General features: G+C 31.1%; 1 protein-coding gene across 1 annotated transcript; it reads right to left on the reverse strand.

The window, feature by feature from the left end:
- Positions 1-504: 504 nt before the first annotated feature.
- Positions 505-14,791, reverse strand: LOC127716000 (beta-1,3-galactosyl-O-glycosyl-glycoprotein beta-1,6-N-acetylglucosaminyltransferase-like). The gene is made up of 4 exons (XM_052222101.1): positions 14,583-14,791; positions 5,813-6,564; positions 2,017-2,246; positions 505-902 (listed from the first exon to the last, which is right to left on the reverse strand). Exons 1-4 carry the CDS (start codon positions 14,589-14,591, stop codon positions 586-588), a joined length of 1,308 nt encoding a protein of 435 aa, XP_052078061.1. The 5' UTR covers positions 14,592-14,791; the 3' UTR covers positions 505-585.
- Between the last annotated feature and the right edge of the window lie 2,039 nt (positions 14,792-16,830).

The raw sequence follows: 16,830 nt of genomic DNA on the forward strand, positions 1-16,830 counted from the left end.
GCTTTGCATTCATCACACGCCATGTGAATCACATTCAGTCAATAGGCTAATATCAGGAATAGAACACAATAGGTCAAATGGCAGTTAATACGACTCATCCGGTAATGTAAGACCTAAAACTTCGAAAACATGTCGCTAGTGAGTTGAGACAAATCAGTATCGTATCGGTCAATAAATGCGTGATGGTGACACTATCACGTATGCAGGGACGATTTCAGTCGTGTCTCCTAAGAACTCCGTTTTAGCCTTCTTTGTGTTAGGAGCCCGTCCCTGTAGAGTAGGTCCTTAAAGTGTAATCTTACACGCGTGTAACGTATCAATTAATATGTAAACGTTATGCAATAGGTTCGAGGATAAGATACCGCTAAGAAATGGATATTCATAATGTTTTGCTTCTTTTATTTCGAAAAGATAATACATGAGGCCTCAATATACCATAATGATTATAAATATCAACCTTTAATGTATAAAGATATCTAAATATTTATCGAGATTTTTGCAGTTTAAAAAAGGGCAATTAAAATTTGACTTGTTTCAGTAAAAGTTGTTGACAAATCTTTGAAATTAAACACAAAGGATAGTATTTCATATATTGTTGTCTTTCAAAGCATGCTTTACAAAATATAAATTAGAGTAATCGGATATATTCAGATCAATCATCCCGTGGATGTTATCGATAGTTCTATTCCAAATAGATTCTTCAAGACAATCTAGAACATAATGTTCATAATCCCAGTAGACCTTGTTAATAAATAACTCCGGACGACTATGAATTTTGGACAGATCCTCAACCGCTGGAATACATATGCCACGTACATATTGACCATAACAACTTTTATCCAACTTCCAAATTTTATATCTAGTCATGCTTTTATACAATGCCATAGCATTGGACAAATTACCTATAAAAAAAAAAGGTCATTATCATTGCATATTTGTAAATTTGATCTGATAACATGTCATTTATTCATCATGATGATGATGATGATGATGATGATGATGATGATGATGATGATGATGATGATGATGATGATGATGATGATGATGATGATTCAATAGTTAATTCCGAATCTTGATGATCTAGTACCTCCGATATTTGAGAAGAGACTATCGATTAAATATGAACATCTGAATCCATCTTGAGACATAAACTCATAACCAACTACAATGATAAATATATGAACTACTGTGCAATTTAGTAATTGAGAATACTGGATGGGTGAAATTATTGGAAAACAGAATTATAAGTAGAGAAAACAATTGATCTTATCCAATAGTTCTTTGGTTTTTATCTAGCAAAGTAAAATCTTTAAGATAAAAGTATGATTGTTATAATCATGGTAATCGAGACTCAATAAATATTGAAAATGTTGCATACAATTTCTTCTTAAGATCTTAACTGAATTATTATATTCAAATGCCAATGGTTAAAAAGCCATAGTGATCATCAGATCAATTGTGTTGTACATTTGGCGTAAAGATAAATATAAGTGTATGTATTATATCAGATGGTTCAAACTAATCAAAATTGATATATAGCAAAGTTATACACATCATTAGTATTGAGATTTAATTAAGGAATGACTGTAATATTTGTTTCTGTCTATGAATGAATAACATAAAAAAATGTGGTGCACACTGAATAAACCGCGTAGCTGGTTATTCAAAAGTGTGCACAACATTTTTAATGTTATTTCGAATAGACCCAACACATTTTCACAGTCATTCCTTATAATTTAATTCTAAATTCCATATTTAAGGAGTAAATCATGAAAAAACGTTGATGCCGTCACGGTAACATGACAAAATTATGTCTATGAGCTGAGAGACAAAACACTTTCTTCCAATCAGAAGACATGTTACATCCAAAATAAAATTATTATATAATAACCTTAAAGTTAGCAGGAATACTGCTTACGAATTTAAATTATAGAATATTTTCATCGCTTTAAAAGATTTTAGTTTTTTTGTGCTTCCTTTATGTTCGTTATTTGAGATGTGTACTACAGAAAATACCTTGAAACGACCCTGGAATTCCAAGATTCGAATTGAAGTTGAGGGTGGAGAAAAAACTTTCGTCTGGAATAATTGTTCCAACCAACCATTTCAAAAGTTGAGTGGCTGTTTTGTTTGTAATGGCATACTCCACAAATGGTCGATTAACAGTAATGTGTAAACTACCTTTGTATGGAAATACAACAGGTGGGGAGGATTTTATATTTGTCCATCGATGTGCAAATTTCGCTCTGAAAATAGTATAATGTCATTATATGTATAATAATAATAAGTAAGCGACAAAACCGCAGTAGATTTGTTTCAATACAAAACTAACATTGTGTGTATTCGGTTGTTCTGATGGAGAATGGAAATTCAGATTTTTATTTTAACAAAAAATATGTAAATATAAAAGTCAACATGCTGGATTAAATATCGGTAACCATGCAAGATCAAAGACATGTTTAATTTTATTATTTTATATGCAACAATTATTATTTGGAATGATTAAAAGACGAACTTGGAATTCTCAGCAAAACTTGCAATCCCACTTATACCCCAATATCATTCAAGAAAGATGTGATTTTAGATAATCTGGAATCTGTTTTTCTCTCTTTTTCTATTCACATAAAAGGGACGTTAAACATTTTCCATCTTTATACTGGATACGTAAACTTTTAAATAGCAATATATAGCACAGTCGTCAAGATATTCGACTAAACATCTGTCTTAGGTTCTAATCACCACTTTTTTTAGAGTAAAGAGGCCTTCCGAAATGTTGTAATGAGGAATAGTTAACAAATTGTGTTAATCAAACGTGGATTGTAGATTCTTAAACATTCTAAAGATTTACTCCAAAGTCTTCAGTGACTATCTTTTAACGATGTTAAACGAATATATTGTCTCATTAACATTGCGTTACTACCTCATTACATATGCACATCTTTATGTCGCCTATGTACTGAGGTCAACGAGGTTTTTATTAAATTCTTGGTTTATCTCCCATACATAATTTTTTGAGGTTACGATATGAAAAAAAAATATGATGCATAATTGTTACTAGGGAGAATTGTCCTATATGAATAGAATGCAACAATTATTTAAGCGACTGTAAAAAACCTTTATCAAAAATTTATTAATTATATGAATAAAAATGTGAGTTTAGAATAATGCGGTCATTATGATCTATACACGTCGATTAAAACAGTTGATTTTGACCTTCAAATCAAACCTGTACACTTCTAGTCCAAATGCTAAATTGCAAGATCAATTACATCGTCTCACTTAACAGAACGTTTTCTATATCAAGAGTGCACATTCTGAAATGTCTCGCCTGCTTTACGGACCATAACTCATTTGTATATTGAACGCATAAATATAAAGGTTTTTAAAATTATTACCTAAAAATAGCTAAAAAAAACAATCCATGAAAATGAGGTCAGTAGTCACATAAACCGTGCCAGACAGATATGTAACTTTTATGATCATTCTAAACACCATATGTCGTGACCTATAACTTACAGTATCTGGGAAACAGACAAAACCATTAAAATATAACATTGCTTAATGAACCACGAAAATGAGGTCAAGCTTATATGATACATACAATACAGACATATACACCTTACAACCATGACATGCACCAAAATTTGATTGACATATTGCTAAAGCATCTAAGAAACAGACTAAACCAGGATAACATAACATTGACCAACAAACCATGAAAATAAGGTCAAGGACAGATGATAAGCTAGCCAGAAATGTTCACCTAACAGTCATTCAATACTCCAAATATAGTTGACATATTGCTTATAGTATCTAAGAAACAGACTGAACCAAGATAACTTAACATTGACCAATGAACCATGAAAATAAGTCAAGGACTGATGATACCTGCAAGACAGACATGTACACCCAACAGTCATTCAATACACCAAATAAAGTTGAAGTATTGCTAATTGTATCTGAAAAACAGATAAAACACAAAATATAACACGGGCAAATGAACCGTGAAAATGAGGTGGAGTTATATAAAACTTGCCAGACTGATAAGTTAACCTTACAATCACTCCATACGCCACATTTAGTTGACCTAGTACTTATAGTATAAGAACGAAAGACCTAATCATGAACCTTTTACATTGCTCATTTGTCCTTGAAATAAGGTAAAGGTCATATTAATCCTGTTTGAACGCATACAGACCTTGCAAGGAGCCAACATGCCAAATATAGTATATTATTATTCATAATATGTGAGATATTTCGATGACAAAAAACTATACATTTTCTAAGCAGTTTCTGAACCAAAAGAACGAAGTCAAAGACAGTAGACAAATACCAGTTTTAAACTTCATATCATACGGCTTCTGTATACACGGTATGAAACATCCAGGTCTTTTACTCTTTGAAGTATGAAGCTGAAAACAAATAATTTTCGCAGCCACCGGATTATAAGCCCAATGACTCGCATTCTGTGAATTAAAGATACAAATTCCTTGTTTAAGTTCATGATAATTCTTACTTTGTAAGGAACCACACAAACACGGGTTATCATGGAAACAGTTATTAGTGACATAATTGTGCATATTCTAACTTATATTTATGATGGTTTTGAATGTGAAAAGTATGAGCACACAAACAAATCAAATTCATACAAAGTAGTTACAGAAATATACATTTTCTTAAAACACTTTGTGGTTTCCAAATATATTCAGATTCTCATTTGAACAATAAAAATGTACATATAAAATTCAATATATATTTAAAATCTCTCTGGAATTTATTTTTTGTTTGTTTTTTTTTTTGCGAAATGATGGAGTATTATGCCGTCTTGTGACTCATTCCGTTGTATTATATTTTATTTTTTTTAATTTGCTAGCGCAATTTCTGAAAGTGTTTAGACAGGCTATTTGTTTGGGCAAACAATGGTGATACTCCTTTAAATTTTCGTGTGAATATTATAGTTCTTTCTATACAAGCAGCCACATCGTAGGCACAATATGACAATTGTACATGTATTACCCTCTCACGTACAAGGTCACACGATGACTATAGGTCATTAAACGACATTTGTAGAACATAAAGCCTTCAAAATAAATCGTTAGTGTAGTATAGAGTATACTTAACAGAATAAAAGACTTTTTATATCGTACAAAACGTTGTTGTTGTCATGTTTCCTTTTTTTTCTTTCAATAATACAAATTACAGGTCACCGAGTTTAGCGTATAGCTACAAATTGTAATCAACTAATATTTTGTAAGGATTTATACGGAAAACATTACTATTTGAATAGAAAAAAAAGTAACTACATGAATTTTAAGATAAAATAAGACGAAAATTCTAATAAAATTGGGTTGTCATTAAATGACCAGTCTCGCACATAAAGATGCTATTTTTCATTTGAAATCGTGATCGACAATTTAATGTTGTGCTTTCTAAAAATGCGAAATCCCGCATAATGCACACAACCATGAAAGTGATATCAATGCAATGACTTTTCCCCAATTTTCTCTTTGTTTTTCTTTGTTCTAACCCTACAAAACAACATATTATATAAATAAGGGTAATTGTGATAAAGGCATACCTGCTTGCTACTCTAATTACTATAAAATCTTAATCTACCTTACAGTTCTTCTTTAAAGGTTTCTAGTCTAGGATCGATTAATGTAGACATGGCAGTTGTCCCTCGTTTACATTAAAATACCATTAACCTTTTGTCGTCTTGTAAGTTACTATGATAGGTTTGGTTTGTTGCTGTTTTATTAACGTTTATCCAGAATTGCTATTTCTTCACTGCTGTTTACTAAATTTAACTTACTGATGGTTTGAAATGAAGACATCATTTGCACCGTAATACGCCTTCAGAATTTTTACAATTTCCAGATTAGTTTTTAATGGAAAATCTTGCCCTGTTAAATTTATAAAATACTTCCATTTCTTATGTCTCAGTAAATCCTTCATGCAAATAAGGTCAGCTTGCAATACTGTTATTTTACCCCATCGAACGTCATACGATTTAGATGACATGAACACGTTGTCAAAACAATTGACTATTGTTTCAAGCGCCTTTCGGCGTACATCGGACATTTTTGTATCAGCATGAACACAATAGAAGTTCTGAGGTCGATAAATACTTCTAAGTAATCTCTCAAATTGATTGATTGCTTTAAATATGAGCACACTGTAAGCTATTGGAAAGTCTTCTTCCTCGCTGGAAAGTGTTGATGTAATGTAGCCTCTGTCTCGGAGAAACTTCTTACAATCACGCGTTCGACTTATATAATAAAAAGGCGATAAAGCGGATAGATATTCGTTTTTCAGGCTGTTTGCCCTGGTTATTTCACGTTTTTGTCCTGTTAGCAGTGCACGACAATTAATAGAACCAACAAACCTCTTCTTTGTTAATATGTTTTCATTGATGAACCACCTATTCATTCCATCATTTGTATAAGATGAGCTCCATTCGTAAAACATATCAGTATCCACGAACACAGAATCAAATATAAACACCGTAATCAAAATTAGAATTAAACAAGCTGCAATCAAGTTTGTAGACCGAAAAGGAAAGTACTGAAATTATAAACAGAATAAAATCAGAGTGAATAAAGTCGAAGAGTTCCAAAATGTTATACACTTCCTCAACATATAAATGACTAAATAGTTGCAGTTATATAATTAAAATAGGGATTCAGATTGTTTCACTCTCATCTAAAACATATTAAACGTGTAACACGGGATATCAAAATGTTAAATTGCATTTGGCAATTAAAAAACAGGATAATAAAAAGACACGTTTTGATTTAAAGTATAGACAACTAATGAAATCTGAAAAAAGTAGAAATAAGGGTATGAGTCTGGTATTGAAACTCACTGAGGGATATCTGATTGGTTAATTTGATATACTTAACCCATTTCTCTGACGTCAGTCTATGGTTCTTACTGTAGATTATTTTTTTAAGAATCCACTGACCACTGTGTTAACTTAGGATAACATACATTATAAATTTTAATTTATAACTTACGGTGTTTTATCCTTTCAAAAACGAGTTTCATATGAAGGGTTCGAAATCGCGCGTATTTTCATCGTCAATCATTACAGTATTGAATCTATGCATGATACCGTTATACCACGAGTGCTGACATGAATCAATATTTAAGTTATTCTCTTAAAGCGCGTAATAGTCAATATATGGCAATAAACTGGATTCTTTTTCATTGATAATAAGATTCTGTAATCTATGAAATGTATGTTGTTTCTTGGTTTGTTCATGTTCTTTTCATATTTTTTTGATTGGTTTTATTTTGGGTGTTATTTTTAAAGGAAGATTGTGTTCTACGTATGAACGTTCTTGAGTATAAATTTACAGCAATATCAAAATATAAAATGACATGAGAAAAAATAAATAAAACATTTTCTTTAAAATCATAAAAAAGAGTTTATTTCGGATGTCAAGTTTGAACATTGGTCAATTTTAACATCGTTATAATAAACTGAACCCCTACACGAGTGTGGCTATAACACAAAAGTTGTAACCACTATAAATCAAGGAATTGTATATATCAGTACAATTCATTGATGAAATAAACTTCCATATGCCCGTTACACTTGTCACTTTTTGACGTACAAGGGCTTTCAATTTCTTTTCATCATAGCAAATGATTACTTATGGTTTTAGTTTTATAATATTATCATGCTATCGATCATTTTTTCTTTGTTTGATTATAAATGATCCAAATATGCATCACGTCAACACTAAACGGCCTCTTATATGAATAAAGTGTGACTTTAAAACTACTTCTTTAAAAACACAAACAAAATCATCGCCATTATATGAAAATATAATAGTAATATCTCTGAGTTTAAACAATATTTTGGTCGAGAACAAATTTCATTCCGGGTACAAGGTTTGAACTCCTCACTGTAAATATCACCGTAACGGTTATGACTTTCGTTACCAACGACTAAACGATCACAGCTATGAACAGCTTGATTAAAACTTCATAAAATCAACATAATTAAACAATCGCAGCAGGAGCAATTATGCTGGGAATTCGGGAATGCGTACCACAGATAATACTAGCTTATTGACTGATTGACGATGGATGCCAAATGTAATAGCGTTGAAATATTCTAAACTTAATGAAAGGGAAACAGTTTAAACAAAATTTATATATAATTGTTCAGATAAAACCTTTAGCATATTATTTTCTTTATGTTGGAAAACAACATGAAATGGAGCAACATAAAACGATAGGTTCGTGGCAGTTGCGCTAACCTTATAGATTTGAATTAGTATGGCTAATTGGTAGCCAGTCTTTAAATTACTTAATATATTTTGCAAAATACTATCTATATCAATTTCAAAGGTTCTAAATTTTGATAAATACAAACAAGATAAATATATTCTATATATTACTAAAGGTCTTTTTAAAGAAATCATAAATACCAAAATCTATTAATTTAAATAATTTGTGATGATTAAACATGAAATGAAATATTTGTTATGAAATTTGGAGTTAAAAAGGGGAGCTAACACCCAATTTAAGTTATATTAAACTTATGTTACCTTGTCGAATGTCTAAATATAGATGTGAACCGTGTGGATATAATCATTTCCAACTATTATAGAATAAAAAAAGACAAAATACGAAATTATCTGTATGACATTCCGTTGATTTATTATCAAAACGTAAAAAAAGCCCCGTTTTAGTAGAAATAGGTTACGCTAGAGAATTTATAATAAGTATTGGATTCGGAAACGATAATCAACTTGCGACAAAAATCGATCGTTGATTATCAATTTCGAATCCACTACTTCTTATAAATTCACTAATACATAGCACAACCATGTCCTATTAGTTTGAAAGTTTCGATGAGTCATGTTAGAATGTTGCTTTGCTCTTTGCTAATATACAAGAAGCCATCTAATTCCTCTTTTTGAAGAATACTTTGGTAACCTAATGCAAGGCAACATTATGCCCTTATCCAGATATCTTCTTTTTGAAGAAAACGTGTGTAACCTAATGCAGGGCAACATTAGGCCCTTATCCAGAATATTCTCTTTTTCATGCAGCAGACTACAAGTATATTCCTTTTATTCGGGTGGACCCACTTTACAGACGCATAGTGAAAAGTAATCAAAAGCTCAAACACATCAAACGAATGGACAACAACTGTCATATTCCTGACTTGGTACAGGCATTTTCTTTTGTTGAAAATGGTGAATTAAACCTGGTTTTATAGCTAGCTTAACCTCTCACTTGTATGACAGTCGCATACAATTCCAATATATTGCCAACGATGTGTGAAAAAAACAAACAGACATAATAGGTAAAGATGTCAAAAATAGGGGTACATCATAATTTGTTCGCGTTCACAATGTCCATGCTTTTTTCACTGCATTTCGAGGCAACGAAAATAAATCAACCATTTAATCTGGTTGATTCTTTCATGGATTGGACAGTGTATAGTGTTTTAATGCAATGCAAATCTCCGTTCAAAATAGCTACTGGCAACACCAAGAGCAAACAAAAGAACAGAACTTATCTAGCTATTCGTCGTCTCGTATTCTTGTCTCTGTTTTTTTTTAATATTTGACAGATGTATTGTATGACCGAATCGATGTGGACATATTTGATTTCTGTGTTGCTTAACAGCTTAAGTATATTTGTAGTCAGTACATGAAATTACAATGACTATATACCTAGGTTATAAGGAAAACAACTCCAACAATATAAACATACTGCCCTTGGATGAAACTCTTAGGGTAGATTAACACAAAAGGGGAAAAATGATCACCTAAGACGAAGTCGCGGGTGATAACTTTTTCATCGAGTGTGTTAATCACCGTAACACCTTCATCCAAGGGCAGTTTGTTTTTTATTATACTGATTGCTTTATGATTTAAGAGTGCACTATGTTATTAGTAGGACAATTGTAAAAAAAATAAAGTCTTAAAATAGTTAACTTATAACAACAACAAAACGACGGAAAAGATGTAGAAATTAGAATCGGTAAACCTCGGCCATTGCGGGTGTTAATTGTTCCGAATAGGCAAATTTCGGGCTTAGGCGGGTGTTGATTTTAGGCATTAACACCAGTTGCTAATATTATCACATGTTACTATCGGTGGGCGGGGCTTATGAAAGGTGAGTGAAAATAAAAAAATGCCGCGTGTCCAATGAAATGAATGGATAATATAAGACATTTGCATCAAGTATAATCAAACATTAATACAACATGAATCGACCAAATATTCTACCATGAATTTTGTAATTATATAAAAAATATTTTTACGAATTTTATTTTTGTTCGAATACAATTATGGTGTACATACACTACAAACCAGTAAAAGTCTGAAATGGCCTATATCTGTACTCGACTGTACTGATTTTTACTCGACCAGTCTGAATTGGTCTGAATTTTACTTAATATTACTCGACCCAGTCTTAACCATACTCGACTGTACTGATTTGTACTTAACCCTTATCTTTGCTATTGAAAATAGTCTGAACTATTACTCGACCAGTCTGAACCCATTCTCGACCTGTACTCAACCAATACTTGACCAGCTCTCGACCTTTTTTTCAGTCTGAACCATACTCGAACAAAGGTCTGAACAAAACTCGACCAATCTGAACCATACTCGACCAAATAACCTCTACTTTTTATAATTTTAATTGTTAAAATAACTTTCTTTTTAATTTACAAGCCACTATAAAATAAAAAAATACATATAACCATAGATTTTTACATCCTTACATGACATGCATGATTCTCAGATTTATCAATTCGAGATAGTTAAACTATCTAATTTTAAAGTCTGAGTCTTGTTAACTGGTTAAATAGAAAAACTTTGTTTACCTGAAAACCACACCTATACTGAGGGTAATAAAACCTTATAAATGTGCTTTTTGTTTGGCATATGTTTTTTTTAAACAAAACTTGATTTTCCTAAATTTCTAAATAAAAACTACATAGTTTTCATGTTTACATACAACAGTTATATAACTATCTTTTAAATGAGGTAACAACAGCCAACAAAATCACTGACATTGTTTAACCTTAATATATCAGAAATATATCTGAATATAATTTGGGATATATATACACTACAAACTGATCAGAGTCTGAAAAGACAAGTTTTTGTGCTCGACCAGTAAAGTCGAGCACAGATTTTACTCGACTTGTCTCGACAGTACTTAACTGTGCTCGACTTTGGTCTCGACTTTACTTAAATAGTCTGAAATGGTCTCGACCAAGGCTCGACCTGTCTCGACCAGTCTTGACCTGTCTCGACCAGTCTCGACTCAGTGTCGACCTGCCTCGACTAGTCTTGACCTTCAATTTTAGTCTCAACTGGTCTGAATCAGCCCATCTAACTAAATTAAATATTGATCTTACAAAATTCCAGGTTATTGGTAGTTGGTTCATTGCTGGGAAATTAAAGAAGTAAATTAATAGGTGAAAAAAAAGCAAGAATTTTCAGTTTTGACTAAATTCAGATAGTCGTCTTTAATTATTTCTATAACTTTTTCAAATCAACTTATATTTTCATAAAACTCTACAGCTATCTCAATTATACATTGATCTTACTGAATCCCAGGTCGTTATGTAGTTTGGTGTATTGCTGTCAAATTTAAGAATTTAATTAATAGGTAAAAAAAAGCTAGAATTTTCAGTGGGACTGAATTCAGCCAGTCAACTTTAAATTTGTTTATTATTTTTTCAAATTAACTTAGATTTTCATATAACTATACAGCTATCTCAGTTGTATATTGATCTTACTGAATCCCAGGTCATTATGTAGTTTGGTGTATTGCTGTCAAATTTAAGAATTTAATTAATAGGTAAAAAAAAGCTAGAATTTTCAGTGGGACTGAATTCAGCCAGTCAACTTTAAATTTGTTTATGATTTTTTTCAAATTAACTTAGATTTTCATATAACTATACAGCTATCTCAGTTGTATATTGATCTTACTGAACCCCAGGTCATTATGTAGTTTGGTGTATTGCTGTCAAATTTAAGGATTAAATTAATAGGTAAAAAAAAAGAGATTTTTCATTTTGGGTAAATTCAGATAGTCAACTTTAATTATTTCTATAACTTTGTCAAATCTACTTCGATTTTCATCAAACTCTACATCTATCTCAATTATACATTGATCTTACTGAATCCCAGGTCGTTATGTAGTTTGGTGTATTACTGTCAAATTTAAGAATTTAATTAATAGGTAAAAAAAAAAGCTAGAATTTTCAGTGGGACTGAATTCAGCTAGTCAACTTTAAATTTGTTTATTATTTTTTCCAATTAAATTGGATTTTCATAAAACTATACACCTATCTCAGTTGTATATTGATCTCACTGAATTCCAGGTTGTTATGTTGTTTGGCATATTGCTGTTATATTTAAGGATTTAATTAATCAAGGTAAAAAAAAGCTAGAATTTTCAGTTTGGACTAAATTCAGATATTATCTTCATGATCTTTGAATATTTTTATAACTTTTTCAAATCAGCTTGGATTTTCATCAAACTTTTCAGCTATCTTTATTTTATATTTATCTTACAAAATGCCAGGTTTACTTCTTTAATTTCCCAGCAATGAACCAACTACCAAAATAACCTGGAATTTTGTAAGATCAATAGTTAATTTAGTTGAATGGGCTGATTCAGACCAGTTGAGACTAAAATTGAAGGTCAAGACTAGTCGAGACAGGTCGAGACTGGTCGAGACAGATCAAGACTGGTCGAGACATGTCGAGCCTTGGTCGAGACCATTTCAGACTATTTAAGTAAAGTCGAGACCAAAGTCGAGTACAGTTAAGTACTGTCGAGACAAGTCGAGTAAAATCTGTGCTCGACTTTACTGGTCGAGCACAAAAACTGGTCTTTTCAGACTCTGAGCAGTTTGTAGTGATATATATTAAAAAGGGATAAAAAATTAAAGAAATGAATAAAATTTTTCTTCTGATTAGGGGTAAACTCTAAAGTAAAAATATACATGTAATACATCCTGCTTGGGGCACACTGATTAACAAGATCACACCTGGTCAGAAAATAATAAATTTTTAATTACATCCATTGAAAATTACAACATCCTGTAAAACTTAAATCACAAGGCCTTTTGAATTCACTAGATAAGTAATACACGAGTTTAAGAAAGATAGGGTTTTCTTTTTACCTGTAAAACACAATTGTACTAAGGTAATTAAACCTTATTAAAGTGCTTCTTGTATGCCAAGTCTTTAAATTTTGACAAAACATATTTAAATTTAATTAAAATAAATTTCTACTGCAACTTTGGAATACATTTCCTTTTTTAAAAGGTTATCAAGGATTGCTATGAAAGTTTTATTATTTTTATTAATATATTAAACTCTTGGTTTTACAAAACAAAGGTGTCAATGTGAACATTTATTAAGTTGCTTTATATACTATTTTATATATATTTTGATAAAAAAAATTTTGAATAACATTTAAGATATTTGAATAATGGTTGAAAGTTCTGGTTTTTTTTATGTACATAAAGCAATGTGAACATGATATCATGTATATAAAAATTCATTTGAAGAAACTTAATTTCATTACATGATATTTTTTTAATCCAACCAGAAACTACTTTCTTTGATCAATTTGTTTTATTTTTTTTTTAAATGTGATATACATTGCATATATATATATATATAATAATATGTATGTATAACAGTTCATAAGTTGATGAAATACAATAGATAGATACAAAAAACAGGTCTAGGTTGGTTAAGACTTGGTCGAGTATGGTTCAGACTAGGTCGAGTATGGTTCAGACTAGGTCGAGCATGGTTCAGACTTGGTCGAGAATGGTTAAGACTATGTCGAGTATGGTTCAGACTCATATAAAATGGTTTAGTACTAGTCGAGTAAACGTCGAGTACAAGTTCAGACTGTTAGGTATGCTTCAGACTACAGTCGAGTAATATCAAGTAAATTTCAGACCAATTCAGACTGGTCGAGTAAAAATCAGTACAGTCGAGTACAGATATAGGCCATTTAAGACTTTTACTGGTTTGTAGTGATATACATCAACCAAATATTCATTTCTTAACAACAAAAAGACAACGTTTATTTCAAAGATAACACAGTTTTAGCACTAAGCAACCTAATAAAATCATCGTAAAAATACAGAACAAAAAGATGAATTGATTTCATTTGGTACCTTTTTACGAATCTGCATATTTTGCATGTCTTTTTTGTCCTCATGTTTGTACATGGAAATTCGATTTAATTTTCCTTTGACAGACAGATGATTTGTTTCCACGTCGATTATTCGATTACGCATGTTTTTTCTTCAAGATTTAAGAAAAAAATTCTGTTATTCATCTTTTCTAAATGAAATCTTGTTAGTTCTTGAAATCATCAGATACCGAAAAGTTATCGTGTCTAAAATCATTAATTCCAGACTAGTTTATTTCTTTTTCTAATCGAATAATAATTATTAGATAATGTTTCATCTTCGTTTTAGCTTTAATATTTTTTTTGTAATTTTTTTCTAATAGAAAATAAAAGATAAATTTTGTAAAAAATAAGATTCAATATGTCCTACATACCTTATCCATAAGATATCTTGATATGTGAACCACTAAAGAGGTGACCACGTGGTATAAACTCCATTGGATATATTGTTATACATTACAATCTACAACTAAAAATTAGTCTTTTGTTCAATAATCAGTCATTTTTCAGACTGGTTTGTAATAGATTGTAAATGTGGGTTATAAGATACTTAAGTTGCAGCAGATGTAAATAATCCTTTCATGCAATATAAATTCTACTAATTGTATTTATTGCAAAACTTAACCCATACTTTATGTTAATTTATTTGGTACTTGTTCAACATTATATAATTCATTATGTAATGGTTTGAATTATAAGGTTTGCAAATCATTGATCGATAATTTTACGATTGTTGATTGTATATGTAATGTTTAACATCCAATATAACCTTGTGAAAATGAATGTTCTAAAGTCAAAACAAAAGTGTACGAGGTTCATAATACAAATGAAATTATGTTTTAAGGGCATACGATACAGTAGCAGGGGCAGATAATAACGTTTTCAAAACTTTAGGTGTTGTTTTCGCGGCGTTGTTAATCAGAACGTTGTAATTCCGCGATGTTTCTAATAAGAACGATTACATTTCGCGACGTCGCTTTAGATGTAGTCACATTTGCGGAAAATCTACTGACGTCATAATCCCGATTGCGCGAATTCGAAAGTACCTGCAATGAAAATCGGCCAAATCACGAGGATTGTTATATTTATTCATTAATAAGGAAGTCAACAATATTAACTTCGAATGGGAAAAAAATCAAATCCACATTCTTAACTTTGTATGTCTGTTATTTCATATAGGAAATGAATAAGAGATATGAAAAACATAAGACGTCGATGAGAGAGAAACCCAACTACACAAAAAAAAAAAAACAATAAGTAATTTATATAGTAACTTCACCATTTTGCTCACAAAAAAAACGTAATGACAGCGCATCTTACTGTTCCTGACTTTGAAAAGGTACAATAAAGAGTTTAACGACATTTTTAAAATTTAACCCGTGGAATATATATGTGTATGAAGAAGAACTGTCAGTTAAAATGACACAGTTATAAGCCCCGTATTATAGCCCAAAAACAAAAACGCACCCGTTGATGTGCTAAGCATATCCTCTATGTACATATTGAGAGAGAAAAATCGGCACACAGGAATTAGGTATTTGACAGACCAGAGTTGCAACTCATTGATGTTAAGTTTCTGAACAATACGAAGTCTTTTTGTAAAGAAGTTTCTCAGATAAGAAAGAAAATATTTGTTGGACCGGACAAACAATGTGGTTGCACTCACTCCTAGATTGAAGGTATAATACAGACATGTAATTCAATGATTATATGTACCGTAATAAAAAAAAATACCCTGAAGACAAGCTTAGATAACTAACTAACTTATCTATTGATACAGAATCATTAAATTTCATGCTCTTATATCGACTGCTGTATGAAATGTTATACTACACTGTAATGGACTAAGCTGACCCCGATTTAATGTGGGTATGATTTTGTGTTCATGTAATGCCTATAGAGTAGGTCGTTAGTTTTCTTGTTTGAATTATTTTACATTTTCATGTCGGGGCTTTTTAAAGCTGACTATACGGTGTGGCTTTTTTTTTTTCTTTTTTTTTTTGTGTGTTGAAGACCGTAGGGTTACCTTTAATAGCGTTTATCTTCGTCATTTGAACTATGGTTGATAGTTGTCTCTTTTACAATCATACCAAATGTCCTTATTTTTATATCATCCCCCTTACTTTATAATTGTTGCACATATTGTCATGTCGGAGCCTTTTGAATAATTAAAACTATGTTCAAGCTGTGTTTTCTACATGAATTGTATGACTAATGTCGGACATGCAGAGATGCAAATTAATATTTTTATTATATATATCTGTTTTGTTTCCGAACATTTCTTTTCTAAAAGTAATTTACTAGAATACTTTTTCTATCCAAGTTTCGTAACAATTCATAAAGGTTTGGCAAATATGATGCTATTTACGAGGAGCCAGCTTTATTAATTTTGATGATTAATGTCATTGGTTAAAAAAAAAAAACACCTTGGCTCTACCACTGAAATTGACAACGTAGTAGTGAACGGCGGGAAAGATTTCACGACGTTGTTGCGAATAAAACTTATTCCAACGTAGTTTGGCGCCTTATTGGCAAACGTCCCGTTTGCCAATAAAAAATAAGGTTTATTGCTTTTATTGAAAAAACAAACACATGGACCCCCAGTTTTTTCTTTTGCAATCA

The sequence above is a fragment of the Mytilus californianus genome, unplaced genomic scaffold (assembly GCF_021869535.1).
Source record: "Mytilus californianus isolate M0D057914Y unplaced genomic scaffold, xbMytCali1.0.p SCAF_9, whole genome shotgun sequence".
NCBI classification, from domain to species: Eukaryota; Metazoa; Mollusca; class Bivalvia; order Mytilida; family Mytilidae; genus Mytilus; species Mytilus californianus.

What these genes read in the sequence shown, in the direction of transcription:
- LOC127716000 (XM_052222101.1), bottom strand. An exon ending in GTCTTCATTTCAAACCATCA is followed by an intron (nt 2,247 to 5,812) that starts GTAAGTTAAATT and finishes TACTATTTTCAG; the next exon opens with AGCGAAATTTGCACATCGAT. An exon ending in AATTCCAGGGTCGTTTCAAG is followed by an intron (nt 903 to 2,016) that starts GTATTTTCTGTA and finishes TTTTTTTTATAG; the next exon opens with GTAATTTGTCCAATGCTATG.